At 42.1% G+C, this 20368-nt stretch overlaps 1 protein-coding gene across 10 annotated transcripts in view; it reads right to left on the bottom strand.

Annotated features, from left to right (window-relative positions):
- The window catches only part of NTRK2 (neurotrophic receptor tyrosine kinase 2), a 388663-nt gene that overhangs the window by 215348 nt on the left and 152947 nt on the right, over window positions 1–20368 (bottom strand). For 2 of the 10 annotated variants that reach the window (XM_043453256.1, XM_043453257.1), the window contains one exon: window positions 5062–9904. The exons of the other annotated variants lie outside the window; for them this stretch is intronic. In XM_043453256.1, the coding sequence (XP_043309191.1) occupies window positions 9867–9904 (38 nt within the window). In that variant the 3' untranslated portion in view covers window positions 5062–9866. Of the gene's footprint in view, window positions 1–5061; window positions 9905–20368 lie in introns of those variants that run through there. 10 annotated transcript variants of the gene reach the window in all.

Raw genomic sequence — 20368 nt, 5'->3', positions numbered from 1 at the left:
AGGGAAGTTTTTCCCAGAGGGTTGAAGGGACAAAGGAGTTCACCAGCATTCAGCTCAACAGTATTTAGAGCAAGAGGGCCATAGAGAGGTAGTTGGCCTCCCCCGAATCCAGGAGCCTAGGTAAATGCAGAGAGAAACGTGGCTCTGAGTGTATTATCTGAATAGCCTGAAGCACCCTCATAGATTACCTATTATTACTATTCAGCAATCCCTATTGTGTCTGAGTCTTTGCGACCCCATGGATGGCAGCCCACCAGGCTCCTCTGTCCATGGGATTTTTCAGGCAAGAATACTGGAGTGGGTTGCCATTTCCTCCTCCAGGGAATCTTCCTGACCTAGAGATTGAACCCAAGTCTCCTGAATCTCCTGCATTGCAGGTGAATTCTTTACCCACTGAGCCATCTGGGAAATAGACTATCTTAGTTCAGGATTCATAGTTCATGTTAAAAACCTAGAACTCCCCCAAAAGTCCAAACAGTGCTGGCACCTCTGTACTTCCCACCCAGCTCCAGGGTTTTCAGAGAAATTGTGTGAGCTTACCTGAAGCTGAATTCTAATCCATAAAGCAATCTAATCTACCTTTTTATTTATCAATTCAACAAGACTAATTACTGTAGGATGAGAACTAGTAGAAAGAGATGGAAGAGAGGCAAACCAACACAAAAGAGGCTTTGCCCTTCTTCCTTCAAAACGCAGTAAAAATTTCAAAAGAAGAGAGTGAGAGAATTGTCTGTTCATTAGTTTATGGTTGAGCAGAGATTTTGATTCAGTAAACACAGGCCCCGGGGTCTGTGGTATGTGAGATGGGACTTGACCAAATGACTGGAAAATTAGCATGTGCCCTTGGCAGTCTCTCTCAGTCACTGGCTGCAGACAGGACATTCAAGGACAGGAGCAGCGACATGACCGTGCGGCTCAGAGGCCAGAAACCGCTCAGCCATCTCCAACACCTTGTCCCAAAGTCCAGGTCCTCTCCATGGAGATAGCAGGGTGTGTTCTGAAGCAAACCTCCCCTTCACGTCCCCGACCCACATCTTCACTGAAGTGGTTTCTCTACCTTCACGTATCCTCACTGGAGAGCTGGGCTTAGTCGCTCAGCCATGTACAACTCTTTGTGACCCCATGGACTGTAGCCTGGCAGACCCCTCCATGGAATTCTCCAGGCAAGAATACCGGAGTGGGTTGCCGTGCCCTCCTCCAGGGCATCTTCCCAACCCAGGGATCGAACCCAGGTCTCCCGCACTGCAGGCAGATTCTTTACCATCTGAACTACTAGAGAAGCCCCAAAACACTGGAGTGGGTAGCCTATCCCTTCTCCAGGGGAACTTCCCAACCCAGGAATCAAACTGGGGTCTCCTGCATTGCAGAAGATTCTTCACCAGCTAAGCTACCAGGGAAGCCCAAGTGACTGCCTCATATGAATAGGAAGTGCTCCAGATTCAGAGCAACAAGAAAACTCACTTCGGAACAATCAAAATCAACAAATCCATCTTCAGGCACAATGGAAAAAAGGCAAACACACTCTGGGTTTTCAACAGCTAATTAGCAATGGATACATACTGGATGTAACTTCTGTTTTATAAGGTGAAATTTAGAAAGCGAGTGTCAAGTTCACTACAGTGCCACGTACTGTCAAGTCAAGACTGGCAAGGACTTTGTGAGCGGCATGAATTACTGAGGGAGACAGGTGGGGGGGGCTCTTTACTGGGATAGAGCCTCTCCTGTGACTTCAATTAACCTTACTGTTCTGCATTTGGACAACAAGAATCTCCGAGTTAGCCTGTGTGTGCTCAGTCACTTCAGTCATGTCTGACTCTCTGCTATCTTATGGACTGTAGCCGACCGGGCTCCTCTGCCCATGGAATTTCTCAGGCAAGAATACTTGAGTGGGTTGCCATGCCCTCCTCCAGGGGGTCTTCTGGACCCAAGAATTGAACCCACATCTCCTATGTTTCAGGCAGATTCTTTACCCACTGAGCCACCTGGGAAGCCCCCCAGAGTTAGTCTACCTGAATTCAAATCCTGCATTCCCCCTCATTAGCTAGGTAACTTGGAACAAGCCCCTCATCATTCTGTTCCTCAGTTTCCTAACCTTTCCAATGGGAGCAATATTAGCATCTGCCTCATAGACTGTTAAAAGAACCATGAAGCACTTAAAATAGTGCTTGGCACACAGTTGGAAACCAATACCTATTTGCCTGATACCTGTTTATCATTGGGTCTACCTTTTAGATCCAATGATAAACACTGCTTTTAAAAGTGTTAGAAAAGGCAGTAACAACTGTAAAAATACTTTAAATTATGTGCTGGTAAAACTTCAGTGCCACTTACTTAAAATGATTTAATAAGAAAAAAAAAGCCCCAAATTACAAAATATTTTTAAATAAATGAAATGTCATTACCCCAAGTGTGACCAACTGTATTGCCTGCTATAGCTATTATGAAAAACTACATCAGGAATCAGAAAACCCATTGTCTGTAAACACTTGTTTCTAAAGGAACTTGAAACAAGTTTTTCCTTTCAAACAATCTCTTAGCCAATTCTTGTGTTATTTTTATCCTTAGCCAAAGATTTTCAAATATATAATTCAAAAGGTAAAGATAATGGAGGAACCCCTTCAAATGACGAAAATTTCTGACTTAATGAAGTGAGAACAAAAGAAGAAAACCATATTTGGGATATGACCTTCAATGCTTTTCTTCCAGAATCCTCAAGCTGCAGAGCATCACTTGAACTCACTGAATAATCATAATACAAGTCCAAACTACAGCTTCCCATGTGGCTCAAATGGTATGCCTGCAACGCTGGAGACCCTGGGTTGGGAAGATCCCCTGGAGAAGGGCATGGCTACCCACTCCAGTATTCTCACCTAGAGAATTCCATGGACAGAGGAGCCTGGAAGGCTACACTCAATGGGATCGCAAAGAGTCAGACACGACTAAGTAACACACACACAGGCCCAGTCGAATAGGACTAGGAGACGAGGGGACCGCGGAGATGCTTGTTGCAGGGGCCGGGGTGGGGGGGCGGTCCCACAGGCCTCTTCCTATCCCCTTTCCTCCTAACCATACCCTGCCCCCCCACACACAAGGAAATGCCTGGGCTTGGGTCACTTTGAGAAAACAGTCCTTTGTCCTACACAGGTCTCCGTTTCCCTATCTGTAAAGGCCATAGTCAGGAGAATTAAGGCAGAGACCGAAAACTGGCAGCCTGGGAGTAGTCCTGGAATGTTTTACATGGTCAGCACCCTCATTCTGCAAAGGCATGAATTTGTAGCTGCTCTTTAAGAATTAGAACATTTTGCAATTAAAAAAAAAAAAAAGTCTGCACAGCTGACATCTTTTGGTAAATAAAGGATCTGGCAGCACTGAGATCCCAGTTCCATAGGAACACAACTGACTAGTGCTGAGAACTGGCTGCCACCTATGTGCTATGAAGAAAACAAAAGTAGGCTAAGGATACAGGATGTGATTACTTTCCAGGTGGCGCTAGTGGTAAAGAACCCGCCTGCTCCATCCAGGGTCAAAAGGATTCCCTGGAGGAGGGCATGGCAACCCACTCCAGTATTCTTGCCTGGAGAATTCCATGTATGGAGGAGCCTTGCAGGCTAAAATCTAGAGGGTCACAAAGAGTCGAACACAACTGAAGTAACTTAGCATGCATGTATTAGCATGCAGCATACATGCATGCAGGCCCAAACAGATCATGACCTCTTATTCTATCAAAATCAAATCTGACTGTGATCAGTATGCAAAAAATCACCTGGGCAGGGAGAGGAATCTAGGAAGAGATTTAGGAGAACCCCTGAGAAAGCTCCTGCTTGGACCACATCCAAAACGACCCAGGGAGGGAAACGCCCCTTCTTGAGGACTCTGTTATTGGCACCCATGCAATTGCTGAATGACCCATACATGCAAGTGAGTCTGTGAACCCAGGGCATTTATGGAGGCACACTCAAGCACAGTGCAAACCCATGTACTTTCAAGTATTATTATTAGTGATACCCAGTACTTCTCCCCACGCCAAGTACATCATCTAGGTCTCATAGGAGCCCAGTGGGGAGACACTGCTCCCATTATCCTCATCTCTTGAGGAATGAGGTCATGAAGTAGTTTCCCAAGGTCATTTAGTCTGCGAGCAGAGCTGGAATTCAAATTCGCTAAGTCTGCATCCAGTGCCTACCACCTCAGATTACCACACAACTTTCAAATTACCATCAAAACCCATTCTCAGCTCAGCACATTTAAAAGTGCCTTAGAAAAAACACAAGTCACCAGCACTAAACAGGTTCTTTGAAGGGGGTCAGCATACTTGGCTCAATAAGTATGTATGACATCAGGTCACATTGTTTTTCCAATTCCTAAGTCGTTGATTTAGAGTGAAAACACTTACAAGGTTACAAGAAAGTGAAAGCAATCTCAAGTGAATCAAAGCTGGGGACCTTGATTTTAGGTCCTATCTGAAAAGGGGAAAATGAGAAGAGACAGTGGGGCCAGGCAGGAAACGGAGACCAAAGGGGTGTGAAGTGCGGGCACCACGTTCACAGTTAAGATTCAAGATGGTACCTTATCTCCGTGCCCACTTGTCTTCCTCCCTGTCTCCCTCCCTCCTTCATAGCACAAGTTATCAGGTTCATTTGACCACAAAGTCAGTTAGAACGGAGGGACAGAGCACTGAAAATACCTCCTGTAGGAAGGTGAGTCATTCCAAAGGACTTTCCCACGGGATGTTACGTTTCATCTTTTTAATCCCTTAAACTTCTCGCTGTTTTTTAGGATTGCCTTTTAGCCAATGAAAATATATCTGATGCAAGAATCAATAAACTGTAAATGTGCAACTCACACTGATTGAAATTTAAAAAACCTTTTTTAGAAGAGATTTATTTCAGAATCTCCAGGGGCTTTGGGACTCCCCCACACTCCAGTGACATTTCTCACACTTTCTTCTAACACCTTTAGTTTTGAACACCACCAACGACACATGAGGTGATGGTATGTATTTGAATAAGGTGAGGGGTGGAAATATACAAGTCCCTACAGAGAATGCAAGACACATGGAGATGAATTACAAAACTTTATTGACTTGTTAAAAACATGAATGAATTCAGCAAGTACATTTATGGTCTATCCACATTGTTAAAACAGTACTTAAAAATAAAATAAAAATGATTATCCATTATTTACAGGAAATGTGGAAAAATGACTTTAAGACCTGGAACATTATGGGGAACAAAACAGGGCATGAGAATGATTCACAGGCTGCCTATATGGATTACAGCAAATGGATTTAAACATGACATGAGTGAAACTCAAAGATCTGTCTTTCTCTGGAGTCTCCTGCTATTTTTTTCCATTTCTCTCTCTCTCTTTTTTTTCTTTTGTATTTTCAGCGTCACTGAGGTATAATCAACAAAGAAAATTGTAAGATGTTGAAAGTGTACAGTATGACAATTTGAAATACATATACAATGTGAATAGAACCTCTTGCTATTTTATATTTGTTTATAGAAGCTCCATTCATAAATGGATGGTGGTGAATTGTAAAGGTGGTGAAAATCTCTGTTCTTTCCTTTACCTCTCACATGCTTATTTTTCTGTGAAACTAAGACTCCTGACATACCAGCGTCAAGCCATCTTGGGTACGTACCAATGACCAGCCTGAGGCTCCAAACCACATTAGCCTGTATTAAACTCAGGGTGATCTCACTGTCAAAATTAGATGGCTGGGAGGTCCCTTTGTCCCTGAAGACCAAAACAAGGAAATGGGCTAACTTCTGAGTTGAAAACTGCCTCCTCTGACAACTGTTTTCATATCACTTTCTGGATTAGGAAGTCTCTTAACTTAATTCAGCCTGGCAGCACCCCACAGAAAATTGTATCCTTGCCCTGTTCAGCAGGGTCCTTAACCTTCCCAGGTATCCTTGAACAGACCTGTCATGGTTTATAGGCACTGTAGGTATGTGAACATAGCAGAACGCACTTAATGGAATGGCTACTTCTGCCCTAGTTTCCCCGGAATACAGTCTGCTGAGTAGCACAAGCCTGGGGGTCTGCTGACCTTCACCAGCGGGGAACGGCACAGCCCACGTGGCTGAATGCAGCAACCCTGTGAAGACCCTGGAGTTTACGGAATCTATTACCTGGAGTCTGGACAAAAGAAGATGAAATGAGCTTCTATTGTAGTGGGAGGAAATTAGATGAAAACCAAGGGAGGGGGCACTAGACAGAAAGCAATGGAGCAAGTGAAAGCATAAATCATCTTGGAGAGCTAGAGAAGAGTTAATACTGGTCCCAGTTTAGTGCTTCGATTCCATTTGCAAAGAAAAAAAAAAGTGTGTGCAAAGTAACCAAATAAAAATAAACTCTCTGTCATGGAGTCAATTTAGAGTGTTGGAGAGAGAGGAAAAAAAATCAGAGATTTTAACAGAATCAAGGAAAAAAAAGAGGAGAGAAAAAGCAGGAGAGCTTGCATCATGCTGGCCCTCACCCCTGGCCTGAATTCATGGCTGTACTCCTTGAGTTGTTTACTCATCCAATGGCTGAATCCTGATGGCCTCTGGTCAATGTTGGGGGGTGGGGTGTAAGCCGGGTGAAGGGTGGGAGGGAGAGTTCAGAGCCAAAAGTGAATCCTGGGTTCTGCATTGCAGGCTTGGGGCTGGGATTGTTCATGCCTCATTTCTATTCCTTACTCTTGGAAAGAAGATTCAGTGGGTCAAAATGAAACCAGTGCCTGCTGCAGACCAGGAGAGAAAACCCATGAATGCATGAAAGTATGTGGAGATTCATTCCTGCTGTTAAGAGACTGATCTCCTTTAGTCTCAGACTGATGTATCATGCAATGACAGTGGGAGTTTATTCCTCTCTCTCTCAGCTTCCTGGGAGGGTCTCAGTGGGACCTGAATCAAGATACAGGACCTGAGACACACCTCTTGAAGAGGACACACCTGCTTTGCATTCACCAACGGGCTGTATCAGTACATTAAGGAAAACCGACTAAGTGGGGCCATGTGCTTTCCCATCTGAATCTGTGCTTTCCCATCTCTCACTGGATACAGTGAAAGAACAATGATCTTGCTTTAAGACCAGAGTAACAAACTGGCAGCCCACAGACATGTTTTGTTGGCCTACATAACGTTTTAAAAATAACTGAGCCAACTTTTTAAAAATAGAGACATTTCACATAAAAAATCCAGGTTTCAAGTTTCTCTTAACGAATCAGAAGGTTTGGAAATCTGGACCGTCATTCCTGGGAGGCAGGAGTTGGCTGATCTGGGTGACAGCCGCCCCTCTGGAGGGGATGGTGTTCACTCAGCTGGCCCACGTTGCTCACTTAGGATACCTGCCTGGCACTAAAATGCCACATCCTTATTGGAGGATGATGGACTTGATCTCAGCAAAACTGCTGCCTTTCTTTTTATAATGCTGGAAAAATGCATTCTACATCACTTTAGGATGCTCAAAAAGATTTCTTACAGTGGACATCAAAAGTAAAGAATGAGAGGGGTGGTCTGGTGCACAGAAATGAGAAGTTGGGTTACTGATGGAGGTCTTCAGAGATTTAAGAAAAAAATGAAAAATAAAGAACACAAGAGCAACTGAAACCATTTTCTAATAGCCTGATGTTTTCATTGTTCCCTAGGAGATGTCAACTGCTCTTTGATTCAATTGCCTTATCTGTCCACTTTTCTCCATTTTCTCCAAAAATCTAGCTGCAACTCTTTTAGCTATTGAGGACAAATATTCTTTTTTTTTTGCTTCTTAGAGTCTGGGATACTTATAAAATAGTCCTTAGAGAGTTTATTGCCTTTTTATGACTCCACGGAATAACATAAAAACTTTAAAAAAAATGCACCAAATGGCCGATATTTAAGAACCCTGACCGTCCCGACAGCCTGTGACAGGCTCTCAGTTTGAATTTCATTTTTCTTTTAGGGGGTCAGGATTTCTGCAATAGCTGGCCTTTTTGTAAATTGACACCTTTGGGAAAGATCAAAATCTAAGTAGTGACAGGAACTGTCATTCAACAGTGGGCAAGAAAATGGGAATTCAGAGAATATTCAGACCTCTCCCTGCCCAGGGTCAGCTGCCCGCACACTCAAAAGCCCTTTGGGAAACACAACTTCTGAGAACAACAGCCTGTTTCTGCCTTGGAGGAACCACCCTTCTTTCAGGCATGGGTACTGAGCAGCCAAGTCAAATGCTGTAATCCATAGGACTCCGTGAAATGCCCACGTCAAGCAGTAACACATTTCGTGGCTAATGTAAAAGATACAGTATAAAGTATTCATCTTGGAAAATCTATTTATATCAAGTGGTGCCTATATGGATCCCAGTTTGTTGAGATTAATGCCTTGGTTACACAGAATTCAAAACAATGTTTCTGAATATGTTGGACCAGTTAAAAATCTATAAAACCTTAAAGCTGAACTGCAAAACTGGAGTAACTATCCCTCCCACCCCCACCGAAAGGGCTTTTTTAAAATGTCAGTAAGTTTCCAATTCAGCTGTGACATCTATGGGCAGGTGTGAACAGTCAGAGCCAACTGTGTTTTCAAACAAGATGCTCCGGGCCTGGCTCTGAAGTTCCCCCAACAGGAAAGGTGTGAGGCAGGCAGGAGCAGCCAGACCTCACAGGGATCCCATCCCGCCTGGTGCACACTCAGCCAAGTGCACGCAAAGGTCACTGTGATGGCCACGTGCGTGAGACGGGTGTCCATGTAAGACTAAGGCAGGGATGCAGGATTCTGTAACTCGAAGGCTGCCCCCGCAGCACTGAAGCTGGACATTATAAAGCACGTATTCATTAGCGACCTGCCACCTGTGTGCTGCTGGGGTCAGGAAGAGCTGTCCGGCTCGGGAAAACCCAGCGGAGTGGAGTATGTTGCAGAGGACTACCCTTCTTAGAATGTGGTCTCCTGCTCACAGCAGGCCAGCCATTCGGCTCGCGGGCCTTTTCAGAGCAAAAAGCTACAGTTCTGTCACGGGAACAGCATGAGATGCTGCGGCCCTCTCACTCGGAAAACTTCTAAAAAGCGGGTGGATCACAGAGGTCAAATAAAAGGGCATATGCACCATATGTATATATTTTACTTCTTTCCGATTTTTCTGAAACTATGCCTGACCAAAATCCACAGCCCCTGACCAATTAGCCTGTTTCTTTTCTTTTTTCATTTCTTTTTTTGTCTGCTGATAACCTTTAAGGAAAGCATTATTGGTGATTACATTGACTCTGGACCTTAACAGCCAGTGAAGGAAAGAAACTCCCAAGGATATCCCCAAGTCTCCACAGCAAAGGAGCATATGCCCTTAACTTTTTTAGTCACTGCTTTCTAGGTGGAAAAGTGAAACTTTCTGAATTCAGTACAGATTAAACAACAGAAAACAGTGCTAAAATTCATGTTAAATGGAGATTACACTGTTTAGTGTGTACTTATACCTGTTCCTACATGTAGATTTGTTTTAAAACTTTGCAGTTCACCTTTAATAAACAGCAACATTGAAAATCAATACATTTCCAGTAGGGTCAAACAGCACACACCTTTCTGAAGAGAAGCACAATCCAACAGTATTTCAATTCAACTTTGTATTTGAATGATCGTGAGAACAAAAGAGACGCATTAATTTGTTTTCTTGACTTTCTTAGCTGCCTGTGAGCTGTCTCTGCATTGGTGTCCCCAATCCACAGTTCACAGCACCTGCGGGCTTCATGCGGTACCTCCTGCAAATACCACCCACATCTACCAGGAAATCCCAGGTAAGTGGCACTTCCCAGGAAAGGTCAATGCCGGCCCCCAGAGTCCAGCTTACAAGGCGGCATCAACCAACAAGCACCACAGCCCCCTTCTCTGTCTTTTCCTGTATTTCAGTTACCCATCCAGTGGAATCTTATGAAACAAAACAAAACCTAAAAGAAACACAAAATAAAACATAAGTCATGCTCAAAAGAAAAATCAATGGAAAATAACATGCAAGTACAATCACTTTTAAAAGAACATAATAAACATCAAAACTGAGACACAACATGGAATATGCCTGAAAACATAAAGATAATGTCATTACAAAACCGGAATCAGGAGAAAATGGGATTCTCAGTATCGTCCAGCTTAGCTTTAGACTTAAAACTGACTTTACAGGGCACGGGAAACGCAGGAAAGAGATGCAAAGGATTCCCGCACACAGTTCCACCCACAGCTGTCTCAGATGTTAACACCTTAATTTAAGGAGCAGAAATCTGTGCACAGTAAAAGATGACCCCTCAATAATTTTTATATATAAGGAAAAAAAATCCGAATAATAGATATCTACCCAAATTCTAATTTTCTTTTCCTACCTATAAAACCAAATTATTTCTAAAATAATTAATTAATTACTCAGCCAGATCAGAGAACTGGCTGACTTCACCTGGAGAAATATTGAGCTCATGTGAGGATTTAGATTCTTTTTTAGGGATCCTACTATTAATTGTGTGTGTGTGCATGTGTGTGTGCGTGTGTGTGCACGCACGTGCTCAGGCATGTCTGATTCTTTGTGACCCCATGGACTGCAGCCTTCTAGGCTCCTCTGTCCATGGAATTTTCCAGGCAAGAACACTGTAGTGGATTGCTATTTCCCTCTCCAGGGGACCAACCTGACCCAAGGATCGAGCCCTTATCTCTTTCATCTTCTCCAATGGCAGGCAGATTCTTTACCACTGTGCCACCTGGGAATCTCAATTAATTAACTGCATATATTTAATTAAGTACCATACCATATCTATGGCACATATATAGAATCTACTATATAAAATATGGTATATAGCATATAGCATGAAGTATATTTGTATGTATATACATTACATATACAATTTAAGACATGTAGTATCTAGTATACATAATATATAAAACATATATAATACTTAATGTCAACTAATTCTGCACACATCTACTGAACACCAACCAAACAGTAGACACTGTAATACATGATGCAAAAATAAGGAAACTGGAGTTCCTTGACTTCAAATACTTCACTGACTCCAGATGGAGAAAGAAGAGGGAATCACTTGCACAGTAAATCTACTTTGTGCCAGGCTATCTGCCAAGCTCTTTGCTTAAATTAAAGTCACTATAACCTTAGGAGATAGGTTCTATTGTTATACCCACTTAACAGGTGAGAAAACTGAGGCCCAAAGACTGAGCAGCCTCTCAAGTTCTGACAGCTAGCGTGGGACAGAACTCAAATTCCCACCCAGAACCTCTGGTGCTGTGGCTGCCCCACCATGACCTGAGAAGTGATAAGCTTTTTCCAAACTTGCCTGTGAAAACCCAGCAGGAACAGCGAAGGTTTTACTACATAGAATTCTGTGAGTAAATTGCATGAATCTTCATCAGCTTCATAAGTGACAGAATAGATGATGTCATAGTAGAAACCCCCAAGATGCTTCCAAGACGTTTTCAAGTTTAGCTTTGGAAGACACTTCTAAGCCCAACCCTCCAGACTCTCGATTTTCCTCAACCTGGTGTCTGGTCTGCCAAGTGCTGCTGTCATCTGCCTCCAGAGCTGTAATTACCATCACCAAGCTGTATGATCATTTACGACAACACTAAGAAAGTCTATGGAGCTTAATTTCCATGGCATTTCTCTCTGCTGCCCTTCCAAGTCTCAGGAAAAGAACTAGGGACAAACGCCAAACATCGTTTATGGATTTAATCACCCACAGAGCACTGAGAATTTAGGAAGCACACAGGGATGCTGATTAAGTCTCCTTCATAGCTGTCTCTAGTCTCTTTCTAAAAACCCAGCCTCCAGGCAAACACAGGCAGCACTCGTTGAAGAGTGCCCTATGGCACACAGCTCGAGAACACCGAATGAACTAACCTTAGCTACTCTTTCAGGTTTCAAGAGGGTGGATCTCAAATTCCTTCCCATTGAAACAGTGGGATTAACAGGAGGATGTCAAGTTTGCCAATAAAAGCAAGAAAAGCTTGGAGATACAAACAGAAGACATCACCCTCAAACAAAATCTTTGTAGATTCGATATACCAGTTTCTCTGAACATGCAATTTTAAAGGGTTTACTTGATTAAAATAACAACAGATTAAACTGCTAATGCAAACCTTATTTCCACCGGGTTTATGGTATTGGGTTGGCCCAAAAGTTTGTTCATGTTTTTCCATAACATTTGATGGAAAAACCCAAACAAACTTTTGGGCCAACCCCATACAAGAACTGGAAGAGTTTACTGATGTCAGAGTGTTTAATTGGAACCAGGATGCTCTTCCAATTTGCTTCTATTTGCCACTTTCCTCTGCCATGCATCTCCCCAACACGCACTACAGGCTCTTCTTCTTTTTTTTTTTTTACATTTTTCAGACATAGAGAATAGGCTTATGGACATGCAGAGAGGGGAGGAGAGGGTGAGATGTATGGAAAAAGTAACAAGGAAACTTACATTACCATATGTAAAATAGATAACAATAGGAATTTGCTGTCTGGCTCAGGAAACTTAAACAGGGGCTCTGTATCCATCTAGAGGGGTGGGATGGGGAGGGAGACGGGAGGGAGATTCAAAGGAGGGGATATATGTATACCTATGGCTGATTCATGTTGAGGTTTGTCAGAAAACAACAAAATTCTGTAAAGCAATTATCCTTCAATAAAAAATTAAATTTAAAAAATGAAAAAAACAATAATGTAAGGCTCTTTTATTTATTAAAATTGGGAGAAACAATTTGCTGGACTAGATGAAAGCTCTTTTAGACTGCCATTTGCTCCGGCTGCAACAGCATCTGCCTCATTTAAGTTGATGTCATGTCCCTCTGTAACCTTCTTCTGCTCTGCCTTTTGTGATGTGTCCTCAAAGACAAACATCTCAGTTCCACACACCCATGCAAGAAAAGCAAGTAAAGCCACCCTAAAATACACACTTTATGTCTTTCTTGATGAAAAACCAGCTTGTTATAATGATAAGCAGTATGTAATGTCTGCGTGAAAAGCATGGCTTACACCACCCCTCACCTCAAGCAAGGCAAGTTAGTCTCCTTCCCATATACTTGAAACTCACACATACCACTGATACACTTAAGATACACCACCAACTCATGAAAAATTAGTTTCATTTAAAACTTGACTTCCTTAAGAAAATGCATCCAACGCTTCATGTTTCCAAAGGGTTGATGGTAAATTTCAATTAGGACCCCAATTGAGCCACCAGGATCTAATGACTTGTGCCCTCTCATGTTATAAGAAACCCCCAAAAAGGGCCACAAAATGATATAAAACAATAGATCATTATTTTCTCCTAGTGAGGGGGAAAGTTTTTAGACCACAACAAATGGCTGAACATCTTGTGGGTTTAGCAGCCAAACGAGCTGTCTAGCTTCTGAGTCTGAAATATAGATATTTTGACAATGTGACATTCTGAAGCGTTTGCAGAATTCCGATGGTGCACGGTAGTTATCGTGACAACAGCTCCTTTATCAAAAACAACTTTAGAAAAACTGCCACCGCTGCTTACACTTAGCTGAGCTAAATAAGAACAAGGATAAAGCAGGTGCTGAATGAGAAATGTGATGTCAAGTTGAAAGCAGAGAAGAAAAACCCGGATGGGTCTCTGCTATTTGCTGATTCTGGATCCATTTATCGACCTCTTCAAAGAGAAGGACCAGTGGGCTGAAGGTCAGTGAGGCACCGTGCTTTCTGTACCATTGGCTTCTGACCCATTTAGATTTCTTTACATTCAAACATGCACACATTTTTCCTCCTATTACTCAGAAGCAATCAGCCATAAAATGGCAAGGATCTGCAGTACATTTAAATTAACAGCAATTTATCTGAAGCAAAAAGGAAAACTGCTGAGTTGAAAGGATGCTAAGGGAACGGAAGAAAGATGCAGCTGCAATCTAAAAAAGCAGATCTTATCGCATTTGTTATTGGAGAAGCAGAAAAGTGCCAGCTTGGTGTCTGCAGGGCACAGCGCCACCTTGAAGACAGCAAGGTGCCCAGGGGTGCCAGAATGGCAGCTCACCTTCATTGGAAAGCAAAGCAAACATCGCCGGAGCCTTGTGGGAAACGTTTACCGGGTAAAAATCAGAGAATCTCATGTGTTCTTATAGGACTAGGTGTCCAGGAAATGGTGGGGGTAAAATGCTTTCCTTCAGTTAGACTTGAGCTAGGTGCAATTTTGTTTTATTTTAGCACTTGGGCTGAAACCCTGATTGTCCTTACTTGACATCTCTGTAAAACATCTAGTATCAGTTGGTTGTTGCATCAACTAGCCTTTGCTTTTGTGCCTTTTCAATTATATTTTATAGGTGAGTCACTCAGCCCACATGGCTGTTGTGATATGTCCATGGTCACCCAGGAACAGAATGAGAGCTGAAATATAAACTCAGAACTTCTGGATGGTCAGTCCCTCTTCTTAAATGGTATCACCTGCAACTGTGGCAAAAAATTTCCCAACAGTTAAACTTAGATCCTTATCTGCACTCATTCCAAAAGCTGCTTAACCATCCTTCAAACACCCCGTTTTCCTTCCCAAGGATGTTCCTTTTGTCTACACACCATCACACCTCCTAAGATCACCTTCTAACAAGCAAGCCTTCACCATTCTCAAAGATCCAGCATAAAAGCCATATCCTTCGAGTAATTAGTTCACTCTCTCTTAACTTCTACAGCATTCTCTTTCATTCACTAACATGTTCTTCTTTTGTACTTTTGCTAAACTTCTGTATGTTTTCTGTTTACTTTCCTGCATCCTAGACTTTAAGCACAGGAGGGTAGAGAGAACATATCTCTACATCTTCTATGCCCTACTTGCCTCTCATGCTACCAAGGATAGCATGCATTCTAAGCCACAGCATAGTAATGTCTAAAACTTTTGTTGAACTTTGATAGACTTGAGAACAGAACCAAAATGGAAAGGAGGGGAGAGACAATACAGTATAGGGTCTGCTGCTTCTCGCTGGTAACTGGGTTAATCAAATCACTTCAAAGCTTCCTGTATAAAATCACACATTTGGTCAGAAGTGTATGGAAGGTTGCAGAGTTAAGACACAAGAGCACCCAGTGAGTGCCTCCTGAAGCATTTTTAGCTCTTGGGGGAAAAGTACTAGACTTGGTTCATTCTAATTCTCATGATGATCAGAATTATGGGGTGTGGATGTGGGGAAAAGAAAGCTGTTGCCCATTTGTTAGCTGAAGACCAAAAACTAAAATAAATGGCTAAGGTCAGCAAGGCTTTTAAAGCTCAGGTTTGACTTCATAAAATGAAGTTGAGTTATGAGCTGAAAATTAAAGCAGGAAACACAAAGTTCTTGGCAAAGCCTGAATGTGTAAGGAAAACCAAAGCTCTTGCACAATTAAAATTCAATGATTTGAAGGAGGATGTGATCTGATCAGCAGGGCCTGATGAAAAGTGTTCAAGACCACAAGCACCATCACATCAGGGATTTCACATAGGATGGGAGGCACATCCAAAGACCAAGGCCATTCCAATTATCTGTGGAATAACCTAAATATGCCATAAGGAGAGTAGGAAAGAAAAAAAGGTTTATGGTTTAAGGGGCATTAAATACTCAAAAGGCTTGTACTGCAAACACAGTGAAATACCCAAATCAGTCTATTATCTTCCTGTGGGTTGTGCCTTGCCTTCTGACTTAGGACAATAAACATACACTGCAAAATCTATAGGGTAACTCTTTGTAAGGTGAAATGAGATCTTCCTAAAGACACTATTTCATGATTCTCAGACCAGAGGCTTACCAATGACTCAGACATTCAATACATAAGCATGGCATTGTCAATTTCATTATAGAAGACCACATACTTGCTGCTGCCAATATAGATTTGTGTCTAGATTTGTTTTTGCCAAAATACTCCAGACAATGATTCTTCTTAGGATATGAATCCAGAGTACGACAACGTAGTATCCAAACAGAAAACAAATGACATAAAACCTGTTGCTCAATTAACCTATAAATTCAGAAACCTGCAAGAACCTCAAACATACAGAAAGGAAGTTGCGCAGCTCTGCTCAGTCATGGGTAAAACTGAGGCCCACAGACCAAAATGGATCTGGAAATAAACTTCAAGAAAAGTAAATAATGCATAAAATAAGCAAGAGAAAACTAGTGGACGTGGGGCAGCCAGAGCTGGTCTGATGTTGATGATGATGGTGATGATGGGGTGGTGATGATCATAGAGAAGATAACGATGGTGGTGATGACAGTGGCGGTGATAATGAAGATGAAAGTAGGAGATGGAAAAAGGAGGAGCAGGAGGAAGTGGAGAACTTAGAGGTAAAGTACTGCTGTTGATGTACTTGGGAGACCTCAAGCATGTAGACAGGGAAGCCCCAATTATTGGAGAGTGAACACAGATATAATAAGGCCTCAGAGTAGAACTATGACCCCATGTCTAAATTCAAGCTGATCCTTCAAAGAAGAGAGTAGGTAAAAGTAAAATTTGTCCTGGACCACCACTTTTTGATTAGGCATTCCCAGACATGCTTCAGCAACAGAGTCTGAAAATTATTAACACTTAGGATGCCTGCTAAGAAAGCAGCTATCAGGGGTCTTTGGAGTGCCCAGTGTCCCTGCCTATTACTGCAAAGCAGGAAAGTCAGATCCACTAATGGTTCCAATGAAGCAGAGAGGAAGGTCAAACAAATTACTTTCTCTTGAATAGAAGTACCTCATAAATCTCATCTCCATTCAATTAGCAGAGTGCACAAGATAATGAAACCTCAGCTAAGCACCAAATATTCCAGGCAAAACAAAGAGAAGTGAGGTTGATGATCTCTACTATCTGACTACAATAAACATGAATTATCCAAATCCACCTGAGAACAGGCTCAAAACACAAAGGCCTTTGAGCTATCTGGAAATGGACATCTTGGGAGGTGGGCTGCATTCGATGATCTGGTGCAGACAAAGTGAAATTGCCAAGGGCCACATCCTGAGGGCTTAACTCTTGCTCTTCAAGGAGTCCAGTTACTGTGGGCACTCCCCCACCCTGGGATGCTTCCCTCTCTCATATGTTGCCTCCATACCACCTCCTCCTCACTGCCCAGCCCCCACAAGCAAGGACATGACTGTCAGCTGCCCAGGGACCTGCTCCCAGACTATAGTTCTACCTCCATGGCTGCTTCAGGCACATTCAGGAAGCTGCCTGCCTTCCAGATTCTCGTCTGGCCTCAGCCATTTATGCAGAAAAGTGTGTGTGACCGAGTTTAGAAACAGGAGACTCTCATGGGGCAGGAAGGAGGTCCTCCACCTAAACGTGCCCTTTTTCTCTGGGACCTTTTCTCCAGGACAACATAAGCAGAAAGACTTCCATCATCTCAGAAGTTATCTCACCAGAATGAAAAATAAAGCATGCCTCTCCTCCAGAACATCTGAGATGCGATGGGGAATTTGGGGTCTGGAAGGTGGTTCACCTGCCCTTGGTGAGCCTATGAGGGACATGACCTGACACTTTTATGCCAAATTGAAAGTCCCAGATCAGACCCTTCAGAAGTGAATCCAACTCATATCCAGCGGTCATCCCTTACCCTAGCAAGGTGCATAAGGTAAAGGCCCAGACGTGCTCACCAGTCTGAAAGAATACCAGTCCATTCCTGCCACCAACAACAGGATCCATGGTCCAAAAGCATTTCCCCATCAGGTGGAACTCCTGGGATGTTAATGCCACAGCCAATACCTCTGACCACTCCTTATCAGCAGCAGGTGACCCATTTCAAAAAGTCTCGATAATATGGAGAACCTACTCTAATTGCCATAGGAAACATGAAAAGTGCAATGTCAATCCCATAGACACAGCATTCAGACTTGGGCAGCCAGCTGAACCCCTGACTTGACTTCACCCCAAAGTTCTGGAAGTCTCCACTGTTGTGACATTCTTATTTGCTCAAAAGAGCTTGTCTTGGAAAAAGCCCATCTCGCCTCACAACCCTGACTAGCCCAGCAGCAATATCTTACAGCAGCTGGAACAGACGTCAACCTCAGTGCTTTCAGCCTGGCAATACCCCTATCTGAAAGACAAGAGATTCTCTCTATGCCTCGATTCTTTCATGCAGTAACACAGGAAGTCCCTTCGTGTTTCCTTGGTTCAGGTACAATTTATACATGTAGAAAACTCTGAATTTTCAAGATAGTGCATTTTTACACACACCAGATTTCACAGTTTATTTTCTTTTTTAAATAAAGTATGCATGGCATACATGGCATACCAAATATAACAGCTTGGTTAAGAATTATAGCAACCATGCCAAGAATCAACTAGAACCAAGACACTGGAAAAACAATGTATTCTAGTTGTTTTTTTATAATGAAAATTTAGTGTATCCAAACATCTGACATTATTTTAAAGAATGCTTTCCATACCTTACAGGAAGTTCTTTAGTAAGTCAAAGTGATTAAAAGGGAAAGGCTATTTACCTTGTAACTCTACACACATTATTACTTCAAAACAGAAATCATCATCCACGTAAGCACAGAGGCATTCAAAGGACATGTGACGGACAAATGCACTGCCTTATGTGAAAGTTGTAAAAATCTATAATGTCACATAGATGAAAGGACAGAGTATAATTACACGGGCATAGAAGTAATGACCGGATTATAAATTGTTCTTCCGTTCTTCATAATTATGGCCACTTACCATCCACTGTTTAACTCTACAAGATTCTAGAACTTTATTTATAGCTGGCATTGTAATCAGAATCTTAATAAGTACAATTGCCCTATATTTTTATCTTCCTTGTTAATTGCATGAGGCCTGAAAGAAAACCACAAAGATGGCTGTTTATACAGCAAAAAGCAGCCTGAAGCCAGCAGAACTGAGCTTGGATCCTGGCTCTCCTGGCCACGTTGGGGGGGCCTCTCTGAGCCTCAGTTGCCCATTCTAGAACAGTGATGAAATAAATCTAACATACTGAAGTGAGTAGAGTTCATATGAGTACCTAATACTCCCCAAGCCATTTACAAGTTCCTCAGCTCAGTACAGTCGCTAGAATTAGGACATTCAGACAAGGTGCCAAGCCTTGGAAATTACAAACTCTCCTACCGATTTTAAAAAAAAATTTCATTTGAAATAATCTCTCTCCTGACTGTGGTCCACATTCATTGAGCCCATTTAGGACTTTGTAGTAAATGCTCACTATGACTTTGAACCAACTAATGATCATATCCTCCCTTAAAGCTTTCTAGATTGGAAGTTTCACAAACACTTGCCCTGTTCCAGGCTGTGTAGCCAAGAGTCTTTCTAGTTTATCTCCCAATTTTATACCCTCTTTTGTTTCATTTTTCAGAGATGCCCAAATGTGTTTTTGAGGCTATATTCTCTCTTATTCTCTCTGACTCTATCTTTCTCTAACCCTGGCTCTGTCTCTCTCTCATGTCTTACTTTCTCTGTATCTCTGGGCCCTTCTCTCATTTTCTCCTGTGGACAGGGAAGAACTGAGGCATATGTTGACATCATTATTTTTGTTTATCGAGTGGAACTTATGTTCTAGATTTTAATATGATATAATTTTCTCTTTAATAACCTAATTTAGTTTCCACTTTATTGGAAGTTATCTTACTATTATGCTTTTGGAGTTATTTTGTTTTACTCTACTAAGACACTAGGCGCTAAAAACATTCAATTTATAAAAATCTGATTTCCCTATACCTTCTCAAGTATATATGAATCATATTTAACCCTTCTTTTGGGAAGGGGAATATCATTTGCTTGTTAAGTATTGAAAAGGAAGGTAAGCATTTCCATTTTACAGATAAAAACACACAGGCAGAAGTGGGCTCAGTGATCACATTTTGTTTAAGCATACTTTTTTTTTGAAGTACAGTTAATTTATAATATTGTGTTCGTTTTAAGCATATAGCAAGGTGACTCAATTGCATGTGAATATATATAAATATATATTCTTTTTTGATTCTTTTCTGTTACAGCTTGTTACATGGCATTAACTATAGTTTCCTGCACTATATGGTAAATCCTTATTGTAAGTATATGTTTCATTCACTGATCATACAGTAATAAATTACCTTTCACTGTGATGACAGGACATCAAAACATCTTTTTGAATTATCTTGCGTAATTCAGCCTGGCACTTTAGGACAAAAAAATATTCTCCAGCTTCATTTCCAAATCAAGGACATCTGTCATCCACCAAGAGACAAATGCTTCAAGAACCAAGGGGACTTTAAAACAGGTGAAGTCCATCCACCACTGGGGTGTGCTAGGATGCTTCTGTGCTATTCTCTAGGATAATCATATGCTACTCACGGTAATAACTGTACTTTCCAGATTTCCATTCACAGTCATGAGCAGGACACTTCAATCCTGCAAGCAACTCAGCAGCCACTGCAAATGATGGCTTTCAACTGCATTT

Source organism: Cervus canadensis, chromosome 30 (assembly GCF_019320065.1).
Source record: "Cervus canadensis isolate Bull #8, Minnesota chromosome 30, ASM1932006v1, whole genome shotgun sequence".
Lineage (NCBI taxonomy): Eukaryota > Metazoa > Chordata > Mammalia > Artiodactyla > Cervidae > Cervus > Cervus canadensis.
Note: the sequence above shows the minus strand (reverse complement) of the source record. Positions and strands in the feature narration are given on the sequence as shown.